Genomic DNA, 26,254 nt, shown 5'->3' with positions numbered 1-26,254 from the left:
ATGCAGCATGCATGCAATTCAAAGACCCCCACCCACATGCCCAGAGCTTCCAAAGGTCAGTTCCGCCAGTCTTACATATAAATAGACAGCTAAGAATTTTCAGACACCTAAAGAAAGTCTCTAACCAAGAAGACAGGAGAAACCAATACAAACAGAAAGAAAAAAGCAAACAAAAAAACAACCAAACTGGGGGGTTGGAGGGAGTATAGAAGACTATACTTCAAAAACTTATTACTGATAACCAGCCACACTTCTTTAGGCAATCTAACCAAACTGATACAACCAGGCAGATTCTCCAACAAAAAGGCCATGCAGGCATGCAATTCAAAGACCCCCACCTGCGTGCCCAGAGCTTCCAAAGGTCAGTTCTGCCAGTCTTAAAGATAAATAGACAGCTAAGAATTTCCAGACACCTAAGGAAAGTCTCTAATCAAGAAGACAGAAGAAACCAATACAAACAGAAAGAAAAAAACAAACAAAAAATCAACCAAAGTGGGGGGGGGGGGGGAGTATAGAAGACTAGTTTGTCCCCCTGAAACAACTAATAAACAACCAGGAACAACTAGTAAATAATCTGGAATAACTGTGGAGGGACAAACATGACTGTCCACTCATCATACACCAACCTGAATTGGGAGGAATGCCTGAGATTGCAGCATAAAATCTGTAAGTAAAAACTGTGTACCCGAGCTAAGAGCCCCCTCACCCCATGGCCCGAACTGCAAAGCCTCGCGGTGACAGAGAGCAGCACTCTCTGAGCAAGCGAATATAGCTCAGCCCAGCTCCAACTGGGGTTCTAATTAACAAACGTGGACTGCTCAATACAAGATACGAATCCCCAACAAGCAGACAGAGGCTTCTGGTGATGACTGACCTTGGAGAGCTGGAGGGAGACCGCGGACTGGCCATGAAGGGGGCTTTCTGTCCCTTTTTCAGCTCAGAGGAGGAAGCCTCAGCCATTTTCAGTTACCACTGCTCTGATCCAGACAAGGGTACAGATAACACAGGCAGAGACTATTCAAATGTAAATGACCTCTCCCTAGGAGGTGTATCTTCCCTAAGAGGAAGAAGGTGGTGCCAAGCTCTACTACCTGCCTTCCATTCATAACCAGACCACAGAGCCTGAGGGAAAACAGCCACAGGCCACAGCTTCTTACACCAGTCTGGAGCTACAGGCTGACAGGTGCTACCTGTTGGGCGGAAAAGCACAGTGACTTAAGGCCTCACAGGGTGTACCAATCTTCTAAGACACCCTCAGGGAAACCAGATACTATTCCCTCCTTCTAAGACCTGAGCCCATTCTGGTCTGGAAAAACCTGATTGGGGTAACCAAGGAAACCAGATGCCTAGACAATAGAAAACTACAACCCACACTAAGAAAAATGAAGTTATGGCCCAGTCAAAGGAACAAACTTACACTTCAACTGAGATACAGGAATTGAAACAACTAATATTAAATCAATTCAAAAAGTTTAGGGAAGATATGGCAAAAGAGATGAAGTGTATAATGAAAACACTGGGCGTACATAAGGTAGAAATTGAAAGTTAAAAAAAAAAACAACTAGCAGAATCTATGGAAATGAAAGGCACAACACAAGAGATGAAAGACACAATGGAAACATACAACAGCAGATCCCAAGAGGCAGAAGAAAACACTCAGGAACTAGAGAACAAGGCACCTGAAAGCCTACGCACAAAAGAACAGATAGAGAAAAGAATGGAAAAATATGAGGAATGTCTCCAGGAACTGAATGACAAAATGAAACACAGGAATGTACGTGTCATGTGTGTCCCAGAAGGAGAAGAGAAGGGAAAGGGAGCAGAAGCAATAATAGAGGAAATAATCAATGAAAATTTCCCATCTCTTATGAAAGACATAAAATTAATTACGGATCCAAGAAGCGCAGCATACCCCAAACAGAATAGATCTGAAAAGGCTTACGCCAAGACACTTAATAATCAGATTATCAAACATCAAAGACGAAGAGAGAATCCTGAAAGCAGCAAGAGAAAAGCGATCCACCACATAGAAAAGAAGCTTGATAAGATTATGTTCAGATTTCTCAATAGAAACCATGGAGACAAGAAGGAAGTGGGGTGATATATTTAAGATACTGAAAGAGAAAAACCACCAATCAAGAATCCTATATTCGGCAAAACTGTCCTTCAAATATAAGGGAGAGCTTAAAATATTCTCTGACAAACAGACAATGAGAGAGTTTGTGAACAAGATACCTGCTCTACAGGAAACACTAAAGGGAGCACTACAGACAGAAAGAAAAAGACAGGAGTGAGAGGTTTGGAAAACAATTTTGGGAGACAGTAGCACAGCAATATAAATACACTGAACAAAGATGACGGTGAGTATGGTTGAAAGAGGAAGGTTAGGAGCATGTGAGACACCAGAAAGAAAGAGGAAAGATAAAGACTGGGACTGTATAACTCAGTGAAACCAAGGGTGCTCAACGATTGTGATAAAAAGTACAAATATGTTTTTATAGGAGGTAAAACAAATGAATGTCAACATTGCAAGGTATTAAAAATGGGGTGGGATTGGGGGAGGAGTACAATCAATGCAAACTAGAGACTCAAGTTAACAGAAACATTTTATGCTGCTTCCTTTAATATAACAAAGGCAATATACCAAAGCTAAATGCATATGGGGGGGGGGACATAGGTGAAGAGTATGGGACTCTTGGCATTGGTGATGCTGTCTGACTCTTTATTCTGCTTTAGTTTAATGCTATCTTTCCTTTTGTTGCTTCCTAGCTGTCTTGTGTTTTTTTTTTTCTTTTTCCTTTTTCTTTTTTTTTCTTTTTTCTTTTCCTTTTGTCTCTCTACCTTCTTTGACTCTTCCTCCTTCTTCATGGAAGAAATGGAGAGGTCCTTCTGTAGACAGTGCCCATGGTGGTGAATACATAATACTTGACTATACAGGGAACCATCAATTGTTTACTTAGGATGGAATGTATGCTGTGTGAACAAAACTGTCTTAAAAAAAAAAATGGGTTGATGAAGAAACCTTGAGGGCCCTATATGGAGTGAAATAAGACAGACACATAAGGACAAATATTGCAGGGTCTCACTGATATGAACTAATTATAATACGTAAACTCATAGACATGAAATATAAGTTACCAGGATATAGAACAAGGCTAAAGAAGGGGAGCAGTTGCTTATTATGAGCAGAATGTTCAACTAGGGTGAACTTAAACGTTTGGAAATGGACAGAGGTGATGGTAGCACATTGTGAGAACAACTAACAGTGCTGAATGGTCTGTGAATGTGGTAGAAAGGGTAAGCTCAGTCACGTATGTCACCAGAAGGAAAGTTGGAGGTTAAAAGATGGGAATGTATAGAACAGTGAATCTTGTGGTGGACAATGTCAGTGATTAACTGCACAAATATTAGAAATCGCTCTCATAAACTAGAACAAATGTATGACACTATAACTAGAAGTTAATAACAGAGGGGCATATAGGAAAAAATATACCTATTACAAACTATATGCTACAGTTAGTATTTTAACATTCTTTCATCAACAGTAACAAATGTACTATACCAAAACTATGAATCAACAATGGAGGGGGGGTGGTTAGGGGTATGGGAGGATTTGCATTTCCTTTTTTTGTCTTTATTTCTTTTCTGGAGTAATGAAAACGTTCTAAAAATTGGAGGAAAAAAATAATTGTGGTGATGGATTCACAGCTGTATGATGGTACCATGGGCAACTGACTGTATACTTTGGATCTTTAGATAACTGTATGGTATGTGAACAATCTCAATAAAAAAAATAAAAAGAGAACAACAACTTATTGCTACTCTTGTCCTAAAATAAGGGAAGACTGCCTCCATTGGAGGAGGGGCACAAATAGGACCTTCTAGGAAAAAATAAAATTCAGAACAAAATATACTAGGAGAAATTAATAATTCAATGGAAGGGTTAGAACGAAAAGTTGGAGAAATCTCTCAAAAATGAAAAAAAAAAAGAAAATAGGAGAAAATTAGAGAACTGGTCCTAAAAGTCTAACATATCAATAACAGAGCTTGATAAAGAGAAAGAATAATATAATTCTTTCTCTTTATCAGAAAGAGAAAGAATAATATAAAGAGAAAGAATAATATAATAAAATAAGAAAGATAAAGGAAAGAAGAAAATTCAAGAAATAATTCCAGAAAAATTCTGAAAAGAGAAAGATAAGAGTTGTTTGAAATGTTCTATAATAAATGGATGAACGTTCTAGAAAAAAGGCAATGGAAAAATACTTTCAAATTTCTGAAGGAAAATGATTTCCAACACAGAATTATATATTCACCCAATCTATCAATCAGGAGAGTAGAATAAAGTTATTTTCAGATATGCAAAGCCTCAAAATAAATTTATCTCCCAGGTACCCTTCCTCAAGAAGATACTGAAGAACATGTTCCTCTAAAAAGATGAGTATGTACATAGAAAGAAGAAGACATGGTTTATATAGGAAGCAGGAGATCTAACAAATCAGAGAGGTCATGAGAATACCCAAGATGAGGAAAAACAAGATATCCCGTGTTCTAGTTTGCTACTGCTGCCAGAATGCAAAACACCAGAAATGGATTGGCTTTTATAAAGGGGGGTTTATTTGGTTACAAAGTTACAGTCTTAAGGTCATAAAGTGTCCATCAACAAAGGGTACCTTCACTGGAGGATGGCCAACAGTGTCCAGAAAACCTCTGTTAGCTGGGGAGGCACATGGCTGGTGCCTGCTCCGGAGTTCTGGTTTCAAAATGGCTTTCTCTCAGGACGTTCCTCTCTAGGCTTCAGCTTCTCTCCGAAATGTCACTAAGTTGCTCTTGGGGCATTTGTCCTCTCTTAGCTTCTCCAGACCAAAAGTCTGTTTCAAAGGCTGTCTCCAAAATGTCATTTTAAACTGCACTTCCTCTCACAGCTCCTGTGCATTCTTCAAAGTGTCCCTCTTGGCTGTAGCAAGCTCGCTCCTTCTGTCTGAGCTTATGTAGTGCTCCAGCAAACTAACCAAGGCCCAGGCTGAATGGGTGGGGCCACACCTCCGTGGAAACTATCCAATCAGAGTTATCACCCACAGTTGGGTGGGGCGCATTTCCATGGAAACAACCTAATCCAAACATTCCAACTTAATCTCCACTAACATGTCTGCCCTCACAAGACTGCATCAAAGAACATGGCTTTTTCTGGGGGACACAATACACACAAACCGGCACAACCTCCAAGGTATTCCTTTTAAGAATATAATCATGGATGTGTGTAAAGATTTGGCTACAAGGATAGACAACATAGTGATTATGTTAATAGCAAAAAAAAAGGAGCCCAAATGTCCAACTGTTCAACCTTTATGACACAATACAATGAAAGAAAGTGAAAAGGTGTAAAAGTGTGTTTTTGAGATGGAAAGAGTAACAGTTTAATTCAACTTTTAAATGATGTAAATATTTATAATAGCAACAGGAAAGTCTCTCACATCAAAATGTTAAGATTTGCCTCTAGAAGATAAAATACCAACGGGTCATTCATGCATTCAAGTAATATTGAAGTTTAAGTGTTTAGCACCAAGGTAAATACAGTAAAATGTAGAACAAACACACCCTGTTTCCCTGTTACGTTTATATGTATTCTAATATGTTTTTTAAAACAATGAACACATTATTTGTGTAAATGTTAAAATAAATGCAATTTTTGTTAAAAGTAGGGGGTGATCAATATCAAATGGGAGCCACCAGAGAGGCAGCAAGATATCATAGACACAGAAGTAACTTTAGGGAGACCTGGGTTCTAATTCTGGCCTCACCACTTCTAACAAAGAGACCATGATATCAAGTCACTTAATCCAAGTTATTTCCTTACAAGTCACAAACAGCCTAAAAAGTTTTTCAGTAAAAGAGTAATGCATACTTGAATAAAAAGGAAGTCCAAAGCCACACATTATAACTAGCTGAAACTTAAGGAGAGATCTAGAGAAGTAATCTGAGGGAATACACAGGGTCAAGATAAAGGCTTAGAAGGTGAGAGATTTTAAAAAATATTATGGCTCTGTAAAATGGGAAGAAGGAGAAGGGGAAGGGGAAGGAAGAAAGAAAGGTAACCTGAGGTCAAATCCATGGCACACAGCACAGGGGTAGAAAGAAAACAACAAAGTAGGTAAAAGACGAAAGCTTTGCCAGGAAAAGGGACACCTTTTCTTCAGAATTCTCAGAATTAGGTGCAACAGAAATGGAAGGAAGGAAAAGACTTAAACTTAAATCTCTACTCCTGTACTAGAGTATGTACTAACTGCAGGCAGAACTCAGCATTTCTCTCTTCATCCACAGAGGTTAGCCTGGACCAGTATGTAACACTGTAAGCAGTAGGTTAGCTGCTAGGGGTTGAGTCTATGGGTGGGAGGAGAAGAAGGGAAGGAAGGACAAACAAATGAATCTGTTAGTGGCACTGTCATCTTTAGGCCAGAACCAGTTATGGCTACCTAAGATTATTATGTCAATAGATTTGTTTTCTTCTGAGTCTAAACTGAAAAGTTGCCTTTATACTTTGGGATATATGATAACTCAGAGAGTTCATATTAACACTTTTATTTGTACAACAATACTGATGTACATAGCTCTCTAGCACCTTTCACCCTTCTCAAATGTATGGTTACTTAGAACACAACTTTGCTTAGATGTAGTATTAATGAATATTACCATTTGAAAATCCCTCTGGTCAGCATTCACAATAGACCTTTGTTCTCATGCTTCCCTTTCTCCTCAGGTTTGAAATGATTTAAGATTATATAGGCAAGCAGACAGGAAGTCAGAAAAGCAGAGAAACAATCCTTTTACTCCTACTTCACTGAGGTCTTCAAGTCAGACTAATGCATCTACTGAAATCTCAGATTTACCACTTCTCTGTCATTATTAAAATAATATTGTCTTCAGGCCCTTATTACCTTACAATTTGCTTACTATAAGAGACTCCAAATAGGTTTTTTTCCTCTTCACATTCCTTCAATGTGTTTTCCCACAGGGTGTCTAACCTGTCTTATCAATTCTATAAACCAAAGGCGTGAGGAAGAGTAATTCCTCTTGGATTTGGACACACTGGTTTCTGACAAGCTGGTTTATGGTCACTATTTTGGTTCCTCAGGTACTTCTCATTTGCATTTTCTAATTCTATGCCTTGAGTAGACTGAAACTGAATCAGTGATTCCCAAACTGGGATGGGAGGGATAGAGGTACTAGTGAATTTTTTTTAAATCAGTTTGAAAACAATAAATACATTTAAATAGAAGTTATATAGAGAAAAGTTTTGGAGTGCCAAACCTGTAAATGTAATGAAAATATATCATCCTAGACATATGCAAAAATTTACTAGTTTTTAGTTTTCCATTCTGTAGTCACCAGTTTATGTTTGTATTCTGATTTTTATTTCAACACAAAGTAAATTTCTATTGTACAGGAAACATATATACTATACAAATTAATTCCGAAGGAATAGCTAAATGAAGGAAGTTATAAGTTATAAACAAAGAGCAAATTCTTAAAAGAATCACAAACTTTTGTTTGAATAGCAACAGCATCTTTTCAAGGATGTAAATCCTTAGGTAATCCTTCTCTTCTCCCTCCCAACTGCGTAACTCCTGACAGCCAGTGTGTCAACATTGCTTAGTTGCCACACACCTGTACCCATTCTCCAAAAAACAAAAACACCCCTGAAGCAAAGGTCCAAGGAGTCTTCATTCCCTTCATGGGTAAACACTTTACAAATGCAAAATGTAGCTAAATTCATAAACAAAGTTTTAAAAAGTTAAATACACACACACACCCAACACACAGAGAGCAAGGTACAGAAAGGACAAGAGAGGCCCCTATGCTTTGTCCTGGAGTTATTCTCTAAACTCAGTGTATGGATAAACTCTAAAGGGCGGTACCACTCCAGGTATTCTGCAACGAATGGGAGAGATGTTTTCTTTTATTCCTCCTTTTTATTTGTTAGTTCCTGGCATTCAGGAAAGCTCTGTGATAACACTAGCTGGATACAAGCTTAAGGAACATGTGCTTCCAAGTCTGAACTCCAGCAAAAACATATTAAAATATCAAAATGTCTAGGTAGCACAACAAAAGATTACAAAGCATGAAAAGAAACAGGAAGCAATGTCCTAGGCAGAGATTAAAGCATTAAAAACCATCAACAAGGAGTCAGAACTGGGATATCCCATACAAAGACTTTTCAAAAATGTTCAAAAAGCTACAGGAAAACATGGACAAAGAACTAAATGAAACAAAGAAAATGAGAAAACACAAAGAGAATATCAACATAAAGATGGAAATTAGGAAAAGGAAGCAAACAGAGCTGAAGGCCACAATAACAGAAATGAAAAATTCCCTAGGGGTTCAACAGCAGCTTGGACCTGCCAGAAGAATCAATGAATCTGAGGATAAGATTTGGATGAAATCATCCAGTCTGAGGACCAGAAAGAGGAAAGAATGAAGAAAAGTGAACAGAGCCTGAGGAAACTGTGAAACACCATCAAGTGTACCAATATATGCATTGTGGGGGTACAAGAAGGAAAAGAAAGAGAGAAAGGGGCAGAGAGAATACTCTAAGAAATGAGTAAAAATTTCCCAAATTTAAAGAAAGATATAAATATACAACCCAAGATGCTCAATGAATTCCAAAGAGGATAAATCCAAGTAGACACATAATCAAACTGTAGTATGCCAAAGATAAAGGGAGAATTCTGAAAGCCACAGGAGAGAAGCAACCTGTCACATACAAAGGCTCCTAAATAAGATTAAGTGCCAATTTCTCATCAGAAATCACGGAAGCAAGAAAGCAGTGGGATTACATGTTTAAAGTGCTGAAAGCAAAAAATTGCCAACCGAGAAATGTACATCCAGCAAAACTGTCTTTCAAAAATGAGGGTGAGATTAAGACATTCCCAGATAAAAGCTGAAGGAATTTGTCACCAATAGACTGGCCCTACAAGAGATGCTAAAGAGAGTTTTGCATTTGAAAGGAAAGAACAATAAGACAATAAATCAAAGCTGGTATGAAAAAATAAAGATCTCCCATGACGGTAATGACATGGATAAATATAAATGCCAGTATTATTCTATTTTTGATTGTAACTCCACTTTTCTTTTACTTCCTACAAGAATCTAAAAGGCAGATGCATAAAATGTAATGATAAATCAGTGGTTTTGGACTCATAATGTGTAAACGTCATTTGTGACAAGAACTAAATGAAGGTGGGGGGACGGAGGGGTATAGGAAGATAGTTTTCATACACTATTGGAGTTAAGCTAGTATCAAAACAAGGGATTGTTACAGATGTAGGATTTTAAATGTAAACCCCATGCTAACCACAAAGAAAATACTGGAGGATATACAAGCTCATAGAGACAGAAATTAGAGTACAGGTTGCGGGGGGCTGGGAAGGGAATGGGAATTAATGCATAATGGGTATGGGGATTCTGTTTGGGTAGCTGGGAAAATTTTAGTAATGGAAGGTGGTGAAGGTACCACAATACTGTGAATGTGATTAATCCTACTGAACGGTATGCTTGGAAGTGGCTGAGATGGGAAAGTTCATGTCAAATAAATGTTCCCACAATTTAAAACAAACAAACAAAAAGAACCTAAAGAGATAATAACAAATAAATGTAATACATAATATCGAACAGGATCTATTAACAGAGAAAAAAGGCTCAAAAGGACATTAGTGGGACATATGAAAAAATTAGAATATAAACTGTAAGCTTTATATTAATGTTAAATTTCTTGAATTTGATAACTGCACTTAAGATGGCTAAATAAGTGAATATACTTGTTCTTAGGAAATGTACATGGCAGTATTAAGTGTTCAAGCAAGATGATGTATATTTCTGAACCTCAAGTGTTCAGAAAATGTACTGACAAATGAATAGATGGAATGATGGATAGTTAAAGAGAATGATATGGCAAATGTGGCAAAATGTTAATATTGGTTGATCTGAGTATCTGAGGGGTTTGCATTATTTGTAACTATCCTATAAGTTTGAAAGTATTTCAAAATAAAATTTATATCATATATAAATACACACACACAAACACATATACATATTGTTTAATGACTACTAACCAGAAAGGACAGATAGCCCCATATGTAAATCTAATTTTCACGTCTGGGTCTCTGATCACGTGTTCTCAAATTAGTATGCTCTCCAAGTAAAAGGTACAGCATAGAATTCTATATATTTATTTCGTGTAATGGTTTCCTTAAAGTAACTTACCAGTTTTAATCAAAGTTAAAATATCTAATGGAGTATAAATAAATAAATAAACATTATTAATAACTATTATCCTATTGGACAGAAGCCAGTTTGCTAATCACAAAACAACTGCAAAACCCTGAGTTATCAATACATTACCCACCCACCCACCCTTATATATTAGAAGACAGAAACTCGGGGATATTATATAATCTGTTAAGGGTACAGCAGCTGTATATACATAATAAAGCTGAGTTGGGAAATAAGCCTAACTGCAAACCCTAGAGAGTATGCCAGTCTCAAATTAAAATTGCATTTTCATTAGGAAGTTTTCACTTGACCTAATACAAAAGTGGCATAATAAAACATCCACATAACACACCAACTACCCTTCATTCTAGCCCTGAAACTATCTGCCAATTGTTCTGCCCACTAAACACAATTGTTGCAAACAAGCATAACACATCCACCCACTCCACATCAAGATGTTTACTATCATCAAGAGATTAAAATGGTCTTGGTATTGAGGATGGAGTGCTTTTAACTTCGTAATTAAGTAAGGGTTTGGGCTGGCAGCTTGGTACTGTGAAAAGAGCACATCTTGGGGGACTATTTTTAGTTATTTAACTCACCTTTTCTTTTTGTGTGTGTGCAAAAATGTCTTTCACATAGCCAAAATTTATTGTTTTTGCTTACTTACCCTTCTGCAGCGTACCACAATAAGCAAATGATGCGAACCTCCTTCATGTAATAAAAAATAAACTACCTCCATTTTAGGCTAAGCTTTTTGTTTAGCCAGAGTTTTAATCCTGTTTGGCCTAACCACTATTTACCTAACCTAACAGCAAACACTTAGGAGTAAGCAGGTGTTTCACACCAAGTACTTTGCCTGGTATACAAGCAGAACAATAGATAGCTGGTTTCCAAAAGAGCCAGGAAGTGCCACAAAGATCTGAGAAAAGCAGACCCTCGCTTCTAAAGAGTTCTTATGATTTTTTACTCCATCAGGCAATAAAATCAGCAGCAGAATAGTGTAGCAATATTATGGCTAGCAAAACTTGCATCTCTGCCTAGAAGTATCTCTAGGCAGTTATATCCTCTATTCTTTGCCACCTTCCCTGTACCCTATATATATATTCGTTGTTGTGCTGCTGATGTTCCCCTGGCCCCTCCCATGTTATGTTTCAACCATTTATTATTTTACTTATTTTTTCTTAATTTTTTTATTTTTACAAACACTTCCCCTTCCCTCCTCCCCAGGTAATCTCTAATATGCTATCTCTGCAAATTTGCTATTTCTAGGCATCTCTTTTAAGTGATATGAAACAATTCTATCCTTATGTGTCTTGCTTATTTCACTGAGAATAAATGTTTTCAAGGTTCTTCCATGTTGAAGTATGTCTCCTAACTTCACACAGCTATGGCCAAATTATTTTTGACAAGCATGCTAAGTACATGCAATGGGGAAATAAAAGACTCTTCAAAACTGGTGTTGGAAAAATTGGATATCCACATGCAAGAGAATGAAGTTAGACCCCTACTTCACACCATATACAAAGATCAACTCAAAATGGATCAAGGACCTAAACAGAAGAGCTAAAACTATAAAACTCTTCGAAGATAATATAGGAGCAAATCTTCATGATCTAGGATTTGGCAAGTGATTCTTAGATGTGACACCAAAAGGATCAGCAACAAAAAAACAACATGGATAAATGTGATTTCTTCAAAATTTAAAATTTTTGTGCAAAGGAAATTATCAAGAAAGTGAAAAGACAACCTACAGAATGGGAGAAAATAGGTTCAAACTATATATTGGATAAGGGTTTAATATCCAGGATATATAAAGAACTTTTACAATACCACAACAAAAAGACAACCCAAAGAAGATAAACAAATAGCCAAAAAGCACATGAAAAGATGCACAAAATCATTAGCCATTAGAGAAATGTAAATTAAAACCACAATGAGAAATTAAAACCACTTCATACCTACATGGATGACTACTATCTAAAAAAAAAGGAAAAAAGAAAAAAAAAAACAAGCATTTGGAGAGAATGGGGAGAAACTGGAGCTCTAGAGCACTGTTAGTAGGAATCTAAAATGGTGCGGTTGCTGCGGTGACAACTTCACCAAGAAAGTACAGAATTACCATATGACTCGGCAATCCCACTTCTATGTATACATACAAAAGAAATGAAAACAAGCACTCAAACATATTATTTTCATGATGTTCATAGGAGCACTATTCACAACTGCCAAAAGATGGAAACAACCCAAGTATCTATCAACTGATGAATGGATAAACAAAATATGGTATATACATACAATGGATTATTATTCAACCATAGAAAAGGAATAAAGTTCTAACACACGTGACAACATGGATGAACCTTGAAGACATCGTGCTGAGTAAAATAAGGCAGACACAAAACAGCAAATAATGTATGATCTCACTGACATGAAATAATTTAAATAAGCAAATTCATACAGTCAGAAACCAGGATACAGGTTACCAGGGGCCAGGGTAGAGACAGGGAATGGCGAGTTAATCCTTAATTGGTACAGAGTTTCTGTCTGAGGTGATGGAAAAGTTTGGGTAATGGATGGTGTTGATGGTAGCCCAACATTGTGGATATAATTAACACCACTGAATTACATATTTGAATGTGGTTAAAAGGGGAAATTTAAGGTTGTATATATGTTACTTAGATAAAAAAAATTTTAAGACCATAGAATCATAGAACACAAATAGTGAATCCTAACGTAAACTATGGTCTACATTTAATAGGTTAATAGTACAATTATAATTATATTGTTTAATTGTAACAAAGGTACCACACTACTGTAAGGTTTAATAATAGAGAAAACTGGGTGTGTGAGGGGAAGGTCTATAAGAACTCTGTATTTTCTGCACAGTTTTTCTGTAAACGTACAACTTCTCTAATTTAAAAAAAGAAAAAGAAAACAATGAGATGCCACCTCACATCCACAGAGGTGGCTTTAAAAAAAAAAAAAAAAGGAAAATACCAAGTTTGGAAAGGATGTAGAGAAATTGGAACTACAGTTATGTATGGAATCACCCTTCGACCCAGCAATCCCACTTCTAGGTATATACGGCACCACAAACAGTGAAAACAGCATCACAAACAGACACTTGTAAACCAATGTTTAGAGCAGCATTATTCACAATAGCCAAAAGGTGGAAACAACCCAAGTGTCCATCTACAAATGAATGGAGAGACAAAAAATGGTACCATACACACAATGGAATATTATTCGGCCATAAGAAAAAATGAAATTATTTAACTCACCTATTTCTAAAAGGAAAAGAATTTCAAATGAATAAAAAATTTGTTTCATTCAAAGCTCAAACTAATATGTAATCATCTCTCTGTACTACTCATACTTATAATAACATGACCAGACCAGATTTTCATTCAAGTATTTTCTAGCTAAAATGGAAAAGTTTTACAGACAGGATAAAGAATAAAAAGAAGAATGCTGAGTGCGCATCAAATGTAAAGATACATATATCAAACTGGCTCACTTTCTACCATGGTAGGGCATTTAAAGGGCAGGAATGTTTCACTAGGCAAAACAAAATACATTCCATGTCGGTGGTTATCAGTTTTACTGAATGATCATCTTATTGATGATTTACATGGAGTTTAATGAAATTTCACATTTCTACCTACATCACTTCTTTCTCATTATTAACTATGCTCATGAGCTTACAATTTATTAGAAGTAAAAGTGGTAGCCAAGTATACAAGATATAGTACAAACAAATACAATTACTTTAAACACCTACATAAATCAACCAGTAATTAAAAGAGGAAAAAATTACCTTTTGGATAATCTTCCAATAAGAGGTTGAAGTGACCTAATTGACAAAAGAAATCAGACTCCACTTTTCCTTCAGCTTTTAAGATTAGAGATTCGTAGCAGCGAACAGCCTAGAAATGAAAAACACAAACATTTAAGAAAAAGACAAAACCCTAAAATGCCTATTTATTCTGAGAGAATTCATATATCCTCCATTCAATTACCCAAGAAATCAATACATTTCACTTCTATTTTAGAGATATTCAAATGCAGTCTTTTTAGAAGGAATAGCTTCCCTACCTAAGTATTTATTATTAGAGCTGCTAGTTATGGAATAAGAGCTTTTCCCATCTATAACATGGAAATAATTTTTGCCAAATAAGATAATATTGGAGCACTCTGATAACTTTATTCATAAGTTGCATATCTAAATTATTACCATGGTCCCCAGTGATATAAACAAAACTGCTCTCAGATACAAATAATATCTATCTTTCCCACAGGTGGGGAGAATTTTATTGAATTACGTGAGAATTCATAGAATCTCTAGATGTATAATAATAGCTACCATTAATACTGAACTGCTTTTTGCAAAAAACTTTACTAGCTTGGCACATATAATGCCTTTCAATTGTCTTCTCTCTTCTTATGATGTACATACCAAATCTAACCCTATTCTTAATCTTACTGCCACTACAATACATGCACATATACTCCAACTCTCACTTTTTCTTTCCTGGGAGAAAAAAAATAATATATTTTAAGGATATCAATTTTTTAAAATTGTAATCCAGGAGAATGCAGGAGGAAGAAATGAATGAAGATCTTACTGGAACAATGGAAAGAAGCAAGTCCTATAGTCTGACTACAAATTCCAGTTGTCATCAACTACAGGTAACTCAGGGAAACTTAGCCTCACTAAGCCTCAGTTTTAATAACAAAGAGCTGACAAAAAGATTAAAATTAGAAAACTTCCCTAAGGGTTTATTCACAGTGCTTAGCACACAGTAGGTTCTTAATTGTTTCTCTGCCTTCTCCTTAGATAAGAACAAAGCTCTAACTCTTTTCAAGCTTCCCAACAATTTTGCCAAACTTCCCTGCTAATAATTAAATACTCCACAGTGTTGTTGTGTTACGTGTCCTGGGATCATTAAAGAGAGAACAGAGTATGATTTCTCAAATCTCTGGGTACATTCCCAGGAACACTCCCAGGCTTAGTGCCCACAAAGAAACAAACTTGAATAACTTCTATTATCATTAAAAAAAATCGCCACCACTTCAAGAGCTTTTGTTGGGATAGGAAAATCAGATGTGGGACAAACACTTAAATTTTTCCTCTCCTGTAAAATATAGAGCCTATGATGGGGAGTTTCAAAAGGTTATGGCCTAAAATTTACCTATCCAAATCACATACATAAGTAACAAGTTTAGAGAACCTATCCTAAACAAGATGAATTCTGGATGACTCTACTATCCTTAAAGCTTAAATCACAATCCTTAAAGCCAAATCACAATCACTGAAAACTAATCATTCTGCTTCTCTATAATTAAAAGTCTGAATGCTACAATGAAGTCTTAGAAATTACTATAATTTGGAGGCATGAAATTTCAAGATCCTTTTATATTTAAGTCATACATAATTCTTATCCGGCAGATGGTCAGATTTCAAAAATACAATTTATTACAGTGCTTTATAATATCAGTCTAGAAATTATTGGGCTAAAGTAGGACAATTTTTATTTTTGCACTAAATAAAATGAGTGACTTTTAAACTAATAATGGCACTGTAAATAAAGCACTCATTAAAGTAGTTACTGTCTTTGTCTTTTAAACCTTAGCAAGATATTCAGAAACTTCCGGTTCCTGTTGCTCTCTGATAGTTTCTTACAGCTGAATAGTATGAAATTTATAAGCAAATATGATTTCCACGGTAAAAAGGGATTCAAGATAAAAACACAAAGAAATTTTCTCTAATGATTTAAGCAAAAAGATGTCAATATCCTATACTTCTGTTATCACCATACCTTGATGTCCCTACCATAATAATCTATAGCATTTCTTCCATTATAAGAAACGTACCTAAAATACATATAACTCTGTCATGAAACATAACACCAAGTAAAAACCAGAATGGGTAGATTTTCAATACACCTATCCATACACGTAAGCTTGATAAACAATTTCTTGTTTCCCCACAAGTCCAGCATGCACCTACCAAACTGGTGCTGGAGGTCAAAGTTAATGCTGATAGAGCCAAATATCAAACAAGATGAATATGAGTAAAATGGCAGAAAAGTTTCCAAGCACCTTACATATCATCATTTTTCAGTGAAATTTCATGAAGTTATTTGAAGTGTTTGAAGTAAATTCTGATATTATATACAGGCAAATACTAACTATAACTTTTAAAGAGCATTTAAAGGAAAACAAATAACTGGGAATAATTTCCAATACTCCTAATTCATAAAACTATCTAGAATAAAAAAATATTTTTATATCATTTTTAGTCAGAAGTCTAATGATAAACTTAGAAAATAGGTAGGCAGTTGTTGAGATTTAGAACAAAGTTCAGCTCAACTTATATAAAGTAAAAAATATTTCTAGTAAAAAGACCTACTTTTATATTCTTGCTATTGTTTCTTTTTTTTTAATGTGCACAAGTAAAATCATCCCCATAACGAGTTGAGAGTGTGTTTGTACATACCTATGGAGAAAAAGAACTAAAATATAAAACAAATGTTATAAGTAGAAAATCTAGTCAGATGAAACAGAAATTTTTTATTTGTTCATTTTCTATATTTTCTAAATTTTTCATAATTAACCTATACCACCGCTTCTCATCTTATAAAAATTATTCAAGAATTTTTATGCACTTCCTCAGGATTGGTTTTACCTTTAGTGTGAGGATAGTCAGAAACCTGATGAAAATCATTTCTATCTAGATCAACATCATCCACTTTCTGAAATGATGAAAATGTTCTATAATCTGTGGTAATACAGTAGCCACTAGACACATGTGGCTAATGGCTACCATATTGGACAGTGCTGATCTAGATTATTTTTAAAGCTTAAAAACAACTGAATATTCAATCCATAAATTAAATATTAGGAAAGCAAGATTTCTTATGTTTATGGATGAAAAGTCTGTAAAACTATTGGAATATCTTGCACTGGAGATAAACAAAAACCAAAAACCAGTTACATCCTACAGTTGTTTAAAGGCGGTAGCTCATACAACTATAATCCTTCCCATCTACTGGGGAAAAAAACACTGAGAAGGAAAATAAACAGTTAATCATTAAATACCAAAAATAAAGGAGAGTAAACTAAGATTTTCCCAGCTAGTTAAGAGAGTGGATGCCCTTCCTCCCAGTATACTGCCATTTTCCACAACGTTCACTATGATTCGTGCTTGGTATCTACTTTATTTATTTTGATTATTTGAAAAGTCAGTTATCCCAAAACAGTAGCATTGCCATTATCCTCTATTCCTAAACCCGGACAGATAGTTTAGAGCTCAAGATCATGGATATGTAACTAATTTATTTTTTAATATGTTAAAATAAGTAAAGTCTTTTACGATATTGGTCTGTGCCTAGCTAAAATATGACAATGTTGTTAATATTTTAGAATTGCCATATATAGCGACTTTTAAACAAATTATTTTTCTTTTAGTTTAAAAAGATTAAATGAAGAAACTGGATGACATAATAATGGTAGAAAAAATTAATACAGATTTAAAATACAATAGTTTTAAGTGAACAAAAAATGGTTTTAAATGAACCAAAACTTTTAGGTTCAATACAACAGAAACATGAATGCAGTCCTGCCCAAAATTTTTAAAAACCAACAATAAAAGATGGTTTATTTAGTCAGCAGACCACTTATAAAAGATTAAGGGATTTAAGCAGACTATAGGTCAATGTGTCTTCCATGAAATACAGCTACTAACTCTAACTTTATCATCAATTCTGGGCACCACATTTTAACAGGTGATAACATGCAGAAGGCTACAAGGTTGGTGAGGGATATGGAAAATGTCATATGAAAATTGTTTTAACTGAGGAGCTTAACTGAGGAGAATCATTAGGGATGCTGTAGCTCTACTCAAATATTTAAAAAGCCATTCACTTAGGAGACACTTAGGGCAGCTCTATACATGAGAACCAATGAATGGGTATAGCTAACTAATAGGTTTAATGCAGTTCAACCAAAAAGGAGGTAAACTTAAATATGCCAAAAATTAAATGGGCCATCTTTGACTTGTATTACTACAAAAAAATTAAAGTATAAACTATTAAGCTATTTTAGCAGGAGACAGAAAGAAAACTTCTTACTTTGCATACATTTCTGAGATACATTTTTTTTTGTTTTTTAAGATTTCTTGGGCTTCTAAGATTCTAAGTATAACCCTGAAAGAATTATACAAGAATCACAGTTTTGGAAGCTCACAACTTTCTCAATAAAAGACCATTCAATACAATACATCATAGTTGTAATTCTTACTCATCCTACTATTTTGGGGGAAAAGAAAAATCGCTTATTTTAAGAGGGATAAATAATGCAAACATTTTTGTCAAAAGCACTAACAGACAATATCTGTGGATAATTAAAAATGCTTTATTATGCTAGTCACTCCAATGAGCACCTACTCTTGTTTGGGCACTCTACTGCTTGCTAGGCATCAAAATTCTGAGAAGTGCTGAGAAGGCAAACTGGTTTCTCCCTCCTTTAAATCATTTTTCCCCTCTACGTAATTTTTTTCTTCTGGATCCTTTTTTCCATCCGGCCAGCCTTTCTCAATCCTCTTCCTTCTTTGGTTCCATTTGATCAACTTGACCCTTTAAGACCTTCTCCAAGAGTCACTTTTTTGAACTATAAACTTGTAAGTGCTCTTGCTTTTAAAACCAAATGGGGAGGAGGAAAAAAAAAAAAAACCTAACCACTCAGGTCTTTCTTAAGCCCCCATGTTGAGGAGTACAAATTTTTTTTAACTCTAAACAACATACTAGATTTTTCCCACTTTTATATCTGAACATCATCTCAAATTTAACAAGTAAAAATTAAATGTTTTGGCCCTGTTCAGTATTTCCACCCTCTTAACTTTCCTTTATCATTAGTAGTGCCAATTCAAATCTATTAAATTACTTTTGAATTACTAATTTCTTCATCCCTACACATCAATTACCACTGAGTAGAAACATAATACCACTGAGTAGAAACATAATAAATAAGCATACAATATTAATATATAATACATAAACACGAACACACCGTGTACAAGCACACATTTCTTGACATTTCTTGACTTGATTCCCAAGTTATAGTTTATTTGCTTTTAATTTCCAGAATAAAGTTCTGAAAAAAACATACTATCCTTCCCAAAAAACCCTAAAAATACCTACATCATTGAAGTTTATATCCTTCCCAGAAATACGCCTGATAAATCAGTAGAGAATTCTTTTCTTTACTAGGTACTCAGCAATGCCTTTACCTGTTTTTAAAACACCTTAAATATACTTAGGAATTTGAAAGAGTTGAAACCACCTGAGTCTAATCCATTTTTGAAACAGCAATATACCACTTTTTATTTTAATGAGGGAAGAGGGTTACACACAAAGTATTATTGATTCTTAATGACGTATCTATTTTTGAACTTATATATCACACTTCAGACATTTTCTTTCTCTAAGTATTGTTGACAAGTTAATTTATACATCTCCAAACTCAAAAGGGTATACACAAAAAGTCTCTTTCCCAATCCTGACCCCAGTCACCCATTCTCTTTCCCAGAAGCAACAAATACTAAAATTTTCTACCATATTCAAGATTATTTTGCACAGATACAAACACATACATTTTTCCCATTTTATTATAATATTTAATATTTATATAAACACTCTCCTTTGCCTTGCTAGAGATTTTAGATTTTCTGATATCCTTTCTCCCTTCTTTCTTTGCTAATAGAAACCCTAAATTTAATTAGGTACAGGTTTACACAGAATAAAGACAGATTTCCCAGTCATCCTTGTAGGTGTGGCTTGGTGACTAAGTTCTGGCCAATATAAGTTATTCTGATTTAAGTACAAGGGCAGGAAAGGACATGCTCTGCTTCAACCCCTCTTCCGCCTACTGCTAGAATCACCTGGGTAGCAGGACTCTCTTGGACTATAAGGAAGAAGCCACAAGCTGAGGATGCCAGAGCAGGAAAACAGAAGCACAAATTCCTGGAATAGCAGAGTTCCAGAGCAGCCTGTAACTGACTCCCTCTGAGAATGTAAGAGATAAATGAGTATGTAACCCTCTTCCCCTCATTAAAAAAATAATAAAAAATTTTTAAAAAGCAGCCCAATGAAATCATCATCAACATATGCAAAAGGGATCAAGGCAGGAAAAAAGAAACCCAGTAATTGTCAGCCATACCAAACATTTTAGAGAAGATACTAATTCTACAAGGCCAAGAAACTTACTCTACCTTATTTCCCTCTCTCCTATATTCAACTAATATACATCTTTTGCATCACAACAAAATCAGTATAATAAAAATTAAGCATTACCAGTCTCCAGCTTGGATTTCTCAGCCTCTCTGGACCTACTATGCATTTAGTGGGTGTGCTGAATGCTAAACATCATTCAGGAATTTATCACAGCACTTTAAAGTACCATTCTTTCCAAATTAACTAAAGTGCTTTGCCACGGTAAAATATTCTTATAGAACAACACTACTGAAATCAAACTACATAATTTAGTAATTAAAATATTGGTGGTCAATATTTAGCTCTTGATATGTACCAGGCACCGTTCTAAGCACTTTACATATACTTATTCATTTAATCCGCACAATTACCCATGAGAGAGCTCTATTATGGAAATTATTCCCACTTCACAGATGGGAAAACTCAGGCCCAGAGAAGGTAAATCCTGTGCTCCAAGTCACAAACCCACTAACTAGCAGAGGCTGGATTCAAACAGTATGGCTCCAGAACCTGTCAGCAATAAGGTATTCTACTCAGGTCATTCCTAGAGACCTAAAGTCATTTCCAAGAAAGAGAACTACCAGAATCAGTTGTTTCCCCTTATACTCGTAAACACTAGCTCCCTCTCCCTAATTCTACTTACACACCAAGCACCAAGCAGAAAAGCAACACAAAAGATCTCCACTCCCCATTCCCAACACCCCACAGGAAGACTTAGCCTATGTTTTCTACCCTATTTTCTCATCCTACTTTATTTTAAATCATTATAAAAAGCAATCACCTTTACTACCAAAAAAAAAAAAAAAAAAAATCGAAAAGTAAAACAGGCACGTAGACACATCAAAAGCAAACCAAAGCAAAACAGCCAACAATAAAATAAAAATACATAAATAAAAAGCCAGAAAGTTCCCCTGTCAAAAAGCCATCTGTGGGTGGGATAGGAGAATGTATGACACCAGAGGTAAAGATAGATGATAAAGACTGGGACTGTATAACGTGGCAAAAACTGGAGTGGCCAATGACTGTTACTAAATATACAAATATAAAAATGTTTTTGCATGTGGGAAAGCAAATGAATGTCAACCATGTAGAAATTTGAAAAAGGGATGGTATTCAGGAAAAAACATAAAGCAAACTGGAGTCTATGGTCAACAGTAACATTGTAATATACCTCCATTAAATGTAACAAAGGCAATATGCCAATGCTAAATGTATATGAGAGGCGGATATAGGGGAGGAATATGGGATTCTTGGTAGCAGTGTTATTTGCTGTCCTTACTAGTATATTGTATTGTATGACATGCTATTTTTCTTTTTATCATTTTTTTCTTACTGTTAAAAAAAAAACAATTTTTCTTGTAGTAATCAGTATGCTCAAGTGCTGACTGTGGTGATAAATGTACAACTTTATGATGATACCATGAACAACTGATTGTACACTGTGGATAACTGTATGGTATGTGAATATAACTCAATAAAATTGTAGGAAACTATATATATAGGAGTAAAAGTGTTGGAGAAAACATGGTGAGAGGGATGATGCCTCACCAATATGGACTAACTACAATGTGTAAACTCAGAATTGAATCTTAGAACATAGCCTAACGTGGACATAATAATTGTAATAGTCCCTAGATTGTAAGCTCTTACAGCAGTTAACTCTATCCCTGAATTGTAATGCCTATCTCTAAACTTTGAGATGCTGATCCCCTAGCGTATAACCTGATTGGTCTCTGGAACAATGCACATCTCTGAGACACCTGAAACTCAGAGCTAGAGCTCGGCAGATATGAATGTCAGTATTAGTGCATACAGCCATTGTCAAAAAAAAAAAAAAAAAGCTGAAAAAGAGCCCAGACTTCAATTAGTGATATGAATGAAGCAGGTCTGGTTAAGACCAGGGCAAGCCAGGCCAAAGGGTAAAGGTTGAAACTGATTGTGTTTTAAAACTTCAACTTCCATATGAGACCAAGGGAAGAGATATCTATTTGGTACAGGACCTAAATTTTCTAAATGGTACAACTCTACAGTCGATTTGTTCAAACACCACAATTGCATGGAATTTTGAATAGGAAGTGAGATACGGTAGGTTAGTATAGGCTGGAGTGAAATAGTGGCACATCCCAGAGTAATTTGGGCAGATAAAAAATATATTTACAGCCTCCCCCTCCCCAGCCCCGAGGATCTGGGGGAAGGTGCGGATGTGTTGGACATCCTCACCTGGACTGGTGTTGATGTTGTCACAAACATTGGGACTGGCGGTTTGATGTGCTGAGCCCTCGAGCATGGGACTTGCCCTTATGAAGCTCATTACCACAAAGGAGAGTCTAAACTTGCATGTAATGGTGCCTAAGAGTCTCCCCCTGAGTACCTCTTTGTTGCTCAGATGTGGCCCTCTCTCTCTCTACCTGAGCCATCTCAACAGGTGAACTCGCTGCCCTCCCCCTTACGTGGGACCCGACTCCCAGGGGTGTAAATCTCCCTGGCAATGCAGAATATGACTCCCGGGGATGAATGTGGACCCGACATCGTGGGACTGAGAGTATCTTCTTGACCAAAAGGGGGATGCAAAATGAGACGAAATAGTTTCAGTGGCTGAGAGATTTCAAATGGAGTCGAGAGGTCACTCTGGTGGACATTCTTATGCACTATATAGATAACACCTCTTAGGTTTTAATGTATTGGAATAGCTAGAAGTAAATACCTGAAACTACCAAACTCCAACTCAGCAGTCTGGACTCCTGAAGACAATTATATAATAATGTAGCTTACAAGGGGTGACAGTGTGATTGTGAAGACCTTGTGGATCACACCCCCTTTATCTAGTGTATGGATGAGTAGAAAAATGGGGATAAAAACTAAAGGACAAATGGGGTGGGATGGGGGGATGATTTGGGTGTTCTTTTTTCACTTTTATTTTTTATTCTTCTTCTGGTTCTTTCCGATGTAAGGAAAATGTTCAGAGATAGATTGTGGTGATGAACGCATAACTATGTTATACTGTGGACAGTGGATTGTATACCATAGATGATTGTATGGTGTGTGAATGTATTTCAATAAAACCGAATTTAATAAAAAAAAAAAATACAAAAAAAAATCGTTTATCTGAAATTTAAAAAAAAAAAGTCATCTGTGGCAGAGAAATAAAACACTACTGACTCTACTGCTAATATATATGTAAATGACAGTAACATACCAGTTCAGAGAAAGTGTGGTGTACATCCAGAAAATGTTAAAACAGTTTCACCCTCCTTGTTTATATTCTCCAAATTATACCCCCTTACGTTTTACCTAGTGTTGTTGATATTCTCTCCTTACTATTTTTGGCAAAGAATGGGCAAATACAGCTGCAACAAAGCAAACTAGGCTGCACTGTATCAACTGTCAACAAGCTGCTAGTTTACTACTAACTCCAAAACCTTAATCTTTGATACATGCAGTCAAACGAACTAATGGATTCTATATTAGTAGGCATGCATGCATACATACATACATACACACACTCAGGACAACCAACATTAAATTACAAGAAGCTGTTGTATCAAAACAGCTAAATTATTTTTCAATTTTTTTTTCTGTAGCATACTAAATGTAACTTTGTAGTGATAGGGTATATTCTAGTACAGTATTTATAAAGCCTTCTTATTTAAATTAAGCATGTGATTTAACCTTCAAAAATCTTTAAAATAACAGGTAATTACAATTTGGAGAGAAGGAGAGCACGAGACAGAATTTAAGCTCCAAATGACTTTTGTGAATAAAGCCGGAGTGATCCTATGATTTCCCATATAAAGTAGTAGGCATTATATCTACCTATTTCTTACCTCATTTGCTTGCTACTCCACAGGGCTTATTATTTACTTAGAGGCAGAGACAATCTTACAGAAATCATTCTCCCTGTCATTTCGCTGTACATAATTAATTCAGAGTTCCAAAAATATCAAGGCAGAAAGAAAATCTGTCTTTAACAAACTTGCATAGACCAAATCTTCAGCAAGTTTCGTAAAAGATTATGTCTATTATGCTTGATGTAATCTGGACATATGCACAGATCAAATTAATGTCTTCTGTAGCAAACTCTACATTCATTTTCCTTATAAACATTTCTGAAATAATAAACACGCAAAAGAAGGAAAGAGCAAACACTTCAAGCTTTGGGGGAAGTGGTAGGAGACTGCATTTACAAGCATGAGCTCCAATGAAAATAATCTGCTTGGAATTCTCTAATTTCTAATATGTAGTAGGAACTTTATTCATTTATTCAGTGTCTAAATCTATTAACTCTACAATTAGAGAAACTGCCACATAGTAAAGACACCTCTCCAATGATAAGGAGTGCTAAAACCAATCTTTTTAATAAGTTTGAGTATACCTTTCCAGACTTTTATGTATATATACAAATGGAACAATTCTTTGAGTGCAATCTCATGAACTAGTTCTTTCATTCAATATATTATTATCTGCTTACCAAGTCAAAACATACAGATCTACCTCAAAATTAACATCTGCATAGCATTTTATCGAACAGTTAAAACACTAGTTTATTTCCCCTGAAGAGTATCCAGTTGTTAACCAAGTTTTCACTGCTATCATTTCTCTATAAACATAATTTGGCAAACCTATATTTCTTCAGGATAAGTTCCTCACAATCAAATGGAAAACAAAATTTGATAAACCTGCAAAGTTGAATCAATATAACCTTCCACACCAGCAATACTCAATTTTCAGGGTTTTTTAAATTACTTTTTCCCAAATATTTATAAGCAAGTTTCTTAATTCTTTTGTGAATTATCAACTTGTTCATAGATTGTGCATATTTCTCTCTTGGATTATGAATTTTTTTCTTAAATGAATTGTAAGGTGCTATTTATATATAAAAGTTGTTCATCATGTATTGCAGAATCTTTTCATAGTCTGTATTTACCTATGAATTCTTTCTTTTTTAACAAGCTAACCTCTTTAAGTACAGCAAACATTATGTTCCATAAAGAAAAATGCTAGTGCTGTTTGAAAAATGTACCTAGATATTCAACTCATAATTTACATTGGCCCTGGGTTTAATTAATGGGAGGAAATTCAAAGTAAAGTCAAGTCTATGACAGTGTACACTACAACTAGAGGTGAAGAGCCTAAAAATGCTGGACAAAGCAGAAAATATCTGGATATGCTCATAACCTTGGAAAATAAAGATATGGTCTCTGAGCTCAGAGTCTTTTTGCTTGAATACTTATGAATTCTTTACAGAGTTTTTGATGCAAAAAGTTCCCTATTTTTTCAAGACCAATCACCAATTCCTTTATAGTATATACATGATACACATTATATACATTGGGTTTGGAATTAGAAAATCCCCGACCCTTGACCTGATAAAATATTCACTAATGCTTTCTTCTATGCAAAGCAAGGGCCTAATTGCACTTTCCTTCCCTGTGCAATTAGGATTTTCCAAAAAGTTTACTGGGAATGGATGACAGAAGTGCTGAGACAAAGATAGCCTGAACCTCCGGGACTGCTAGATAAAAGACGGGCAGGGTGCTAGGAGCAGCTGGAACCTGTCAACCAGAACCCCAGTATATGTTTTTATCCCCAGTCTTAAGCATCTTAATAGTTTATCAAATTAGTACACAAGTGCAGGGCAGGGGTGGGGGTGGGGGTGTTGGACAACACATCTTTTATATATAAATAGCACCTTACAAGTCATTTAAGAAGGG

At 35.5% G+C, this 26,254-nt stretch overlaps 1 protein-coding gene across 13 annotated transcripts in view; it reads right to left on the bottom strand.

Moving 5' to 3' along the window:
* The window catches only part of KDM6A (lysine demethylase 6A), a 244,651-nt gene that overhangs the window by 139,600 nt on the left and 78,797 nt on the right, over positions 1-26,254 (bottom strand). For all 13 annotated transcript variants that reach the window (XR_005214496.1, XM_037821207.1, XM_037821210.1 and 10 more), the window contains exon 3: positions 14,090-14,198. Coding sequence is in view for 12 of the 13 variants with exons in the window: in XM_037821207.1 (XP_037677135.1) it covers positions 14,090-14,198 (109 nt within the window). In the remaining variant the exon portion in view is untranslated. The remainder of the gene's footprint in view (positions 1-14,089; positions 14,199-26,254) is intronic.

Source organism: Choloepus didactylus, chromosome X (genome assembly GCF_015220235.1).
Source record: "Choloepus didactylus isolate mChoDid1 chromosome X, mChoDid1.pri, whole genome shotgun sequence".
NCBI classification, from domain to species: domain Eukaryota; kingdom Metazoa; phylum Chordata; class Mammalia; order Pilosa; family Megalonychidae; genus Choloepus; species Choloepus didactylus.
The sequence above is the reverse complement of the archived record's forward strand: the minus strand, read 5'-3'. Positions and strand labels throughout refer to the sequence as shown.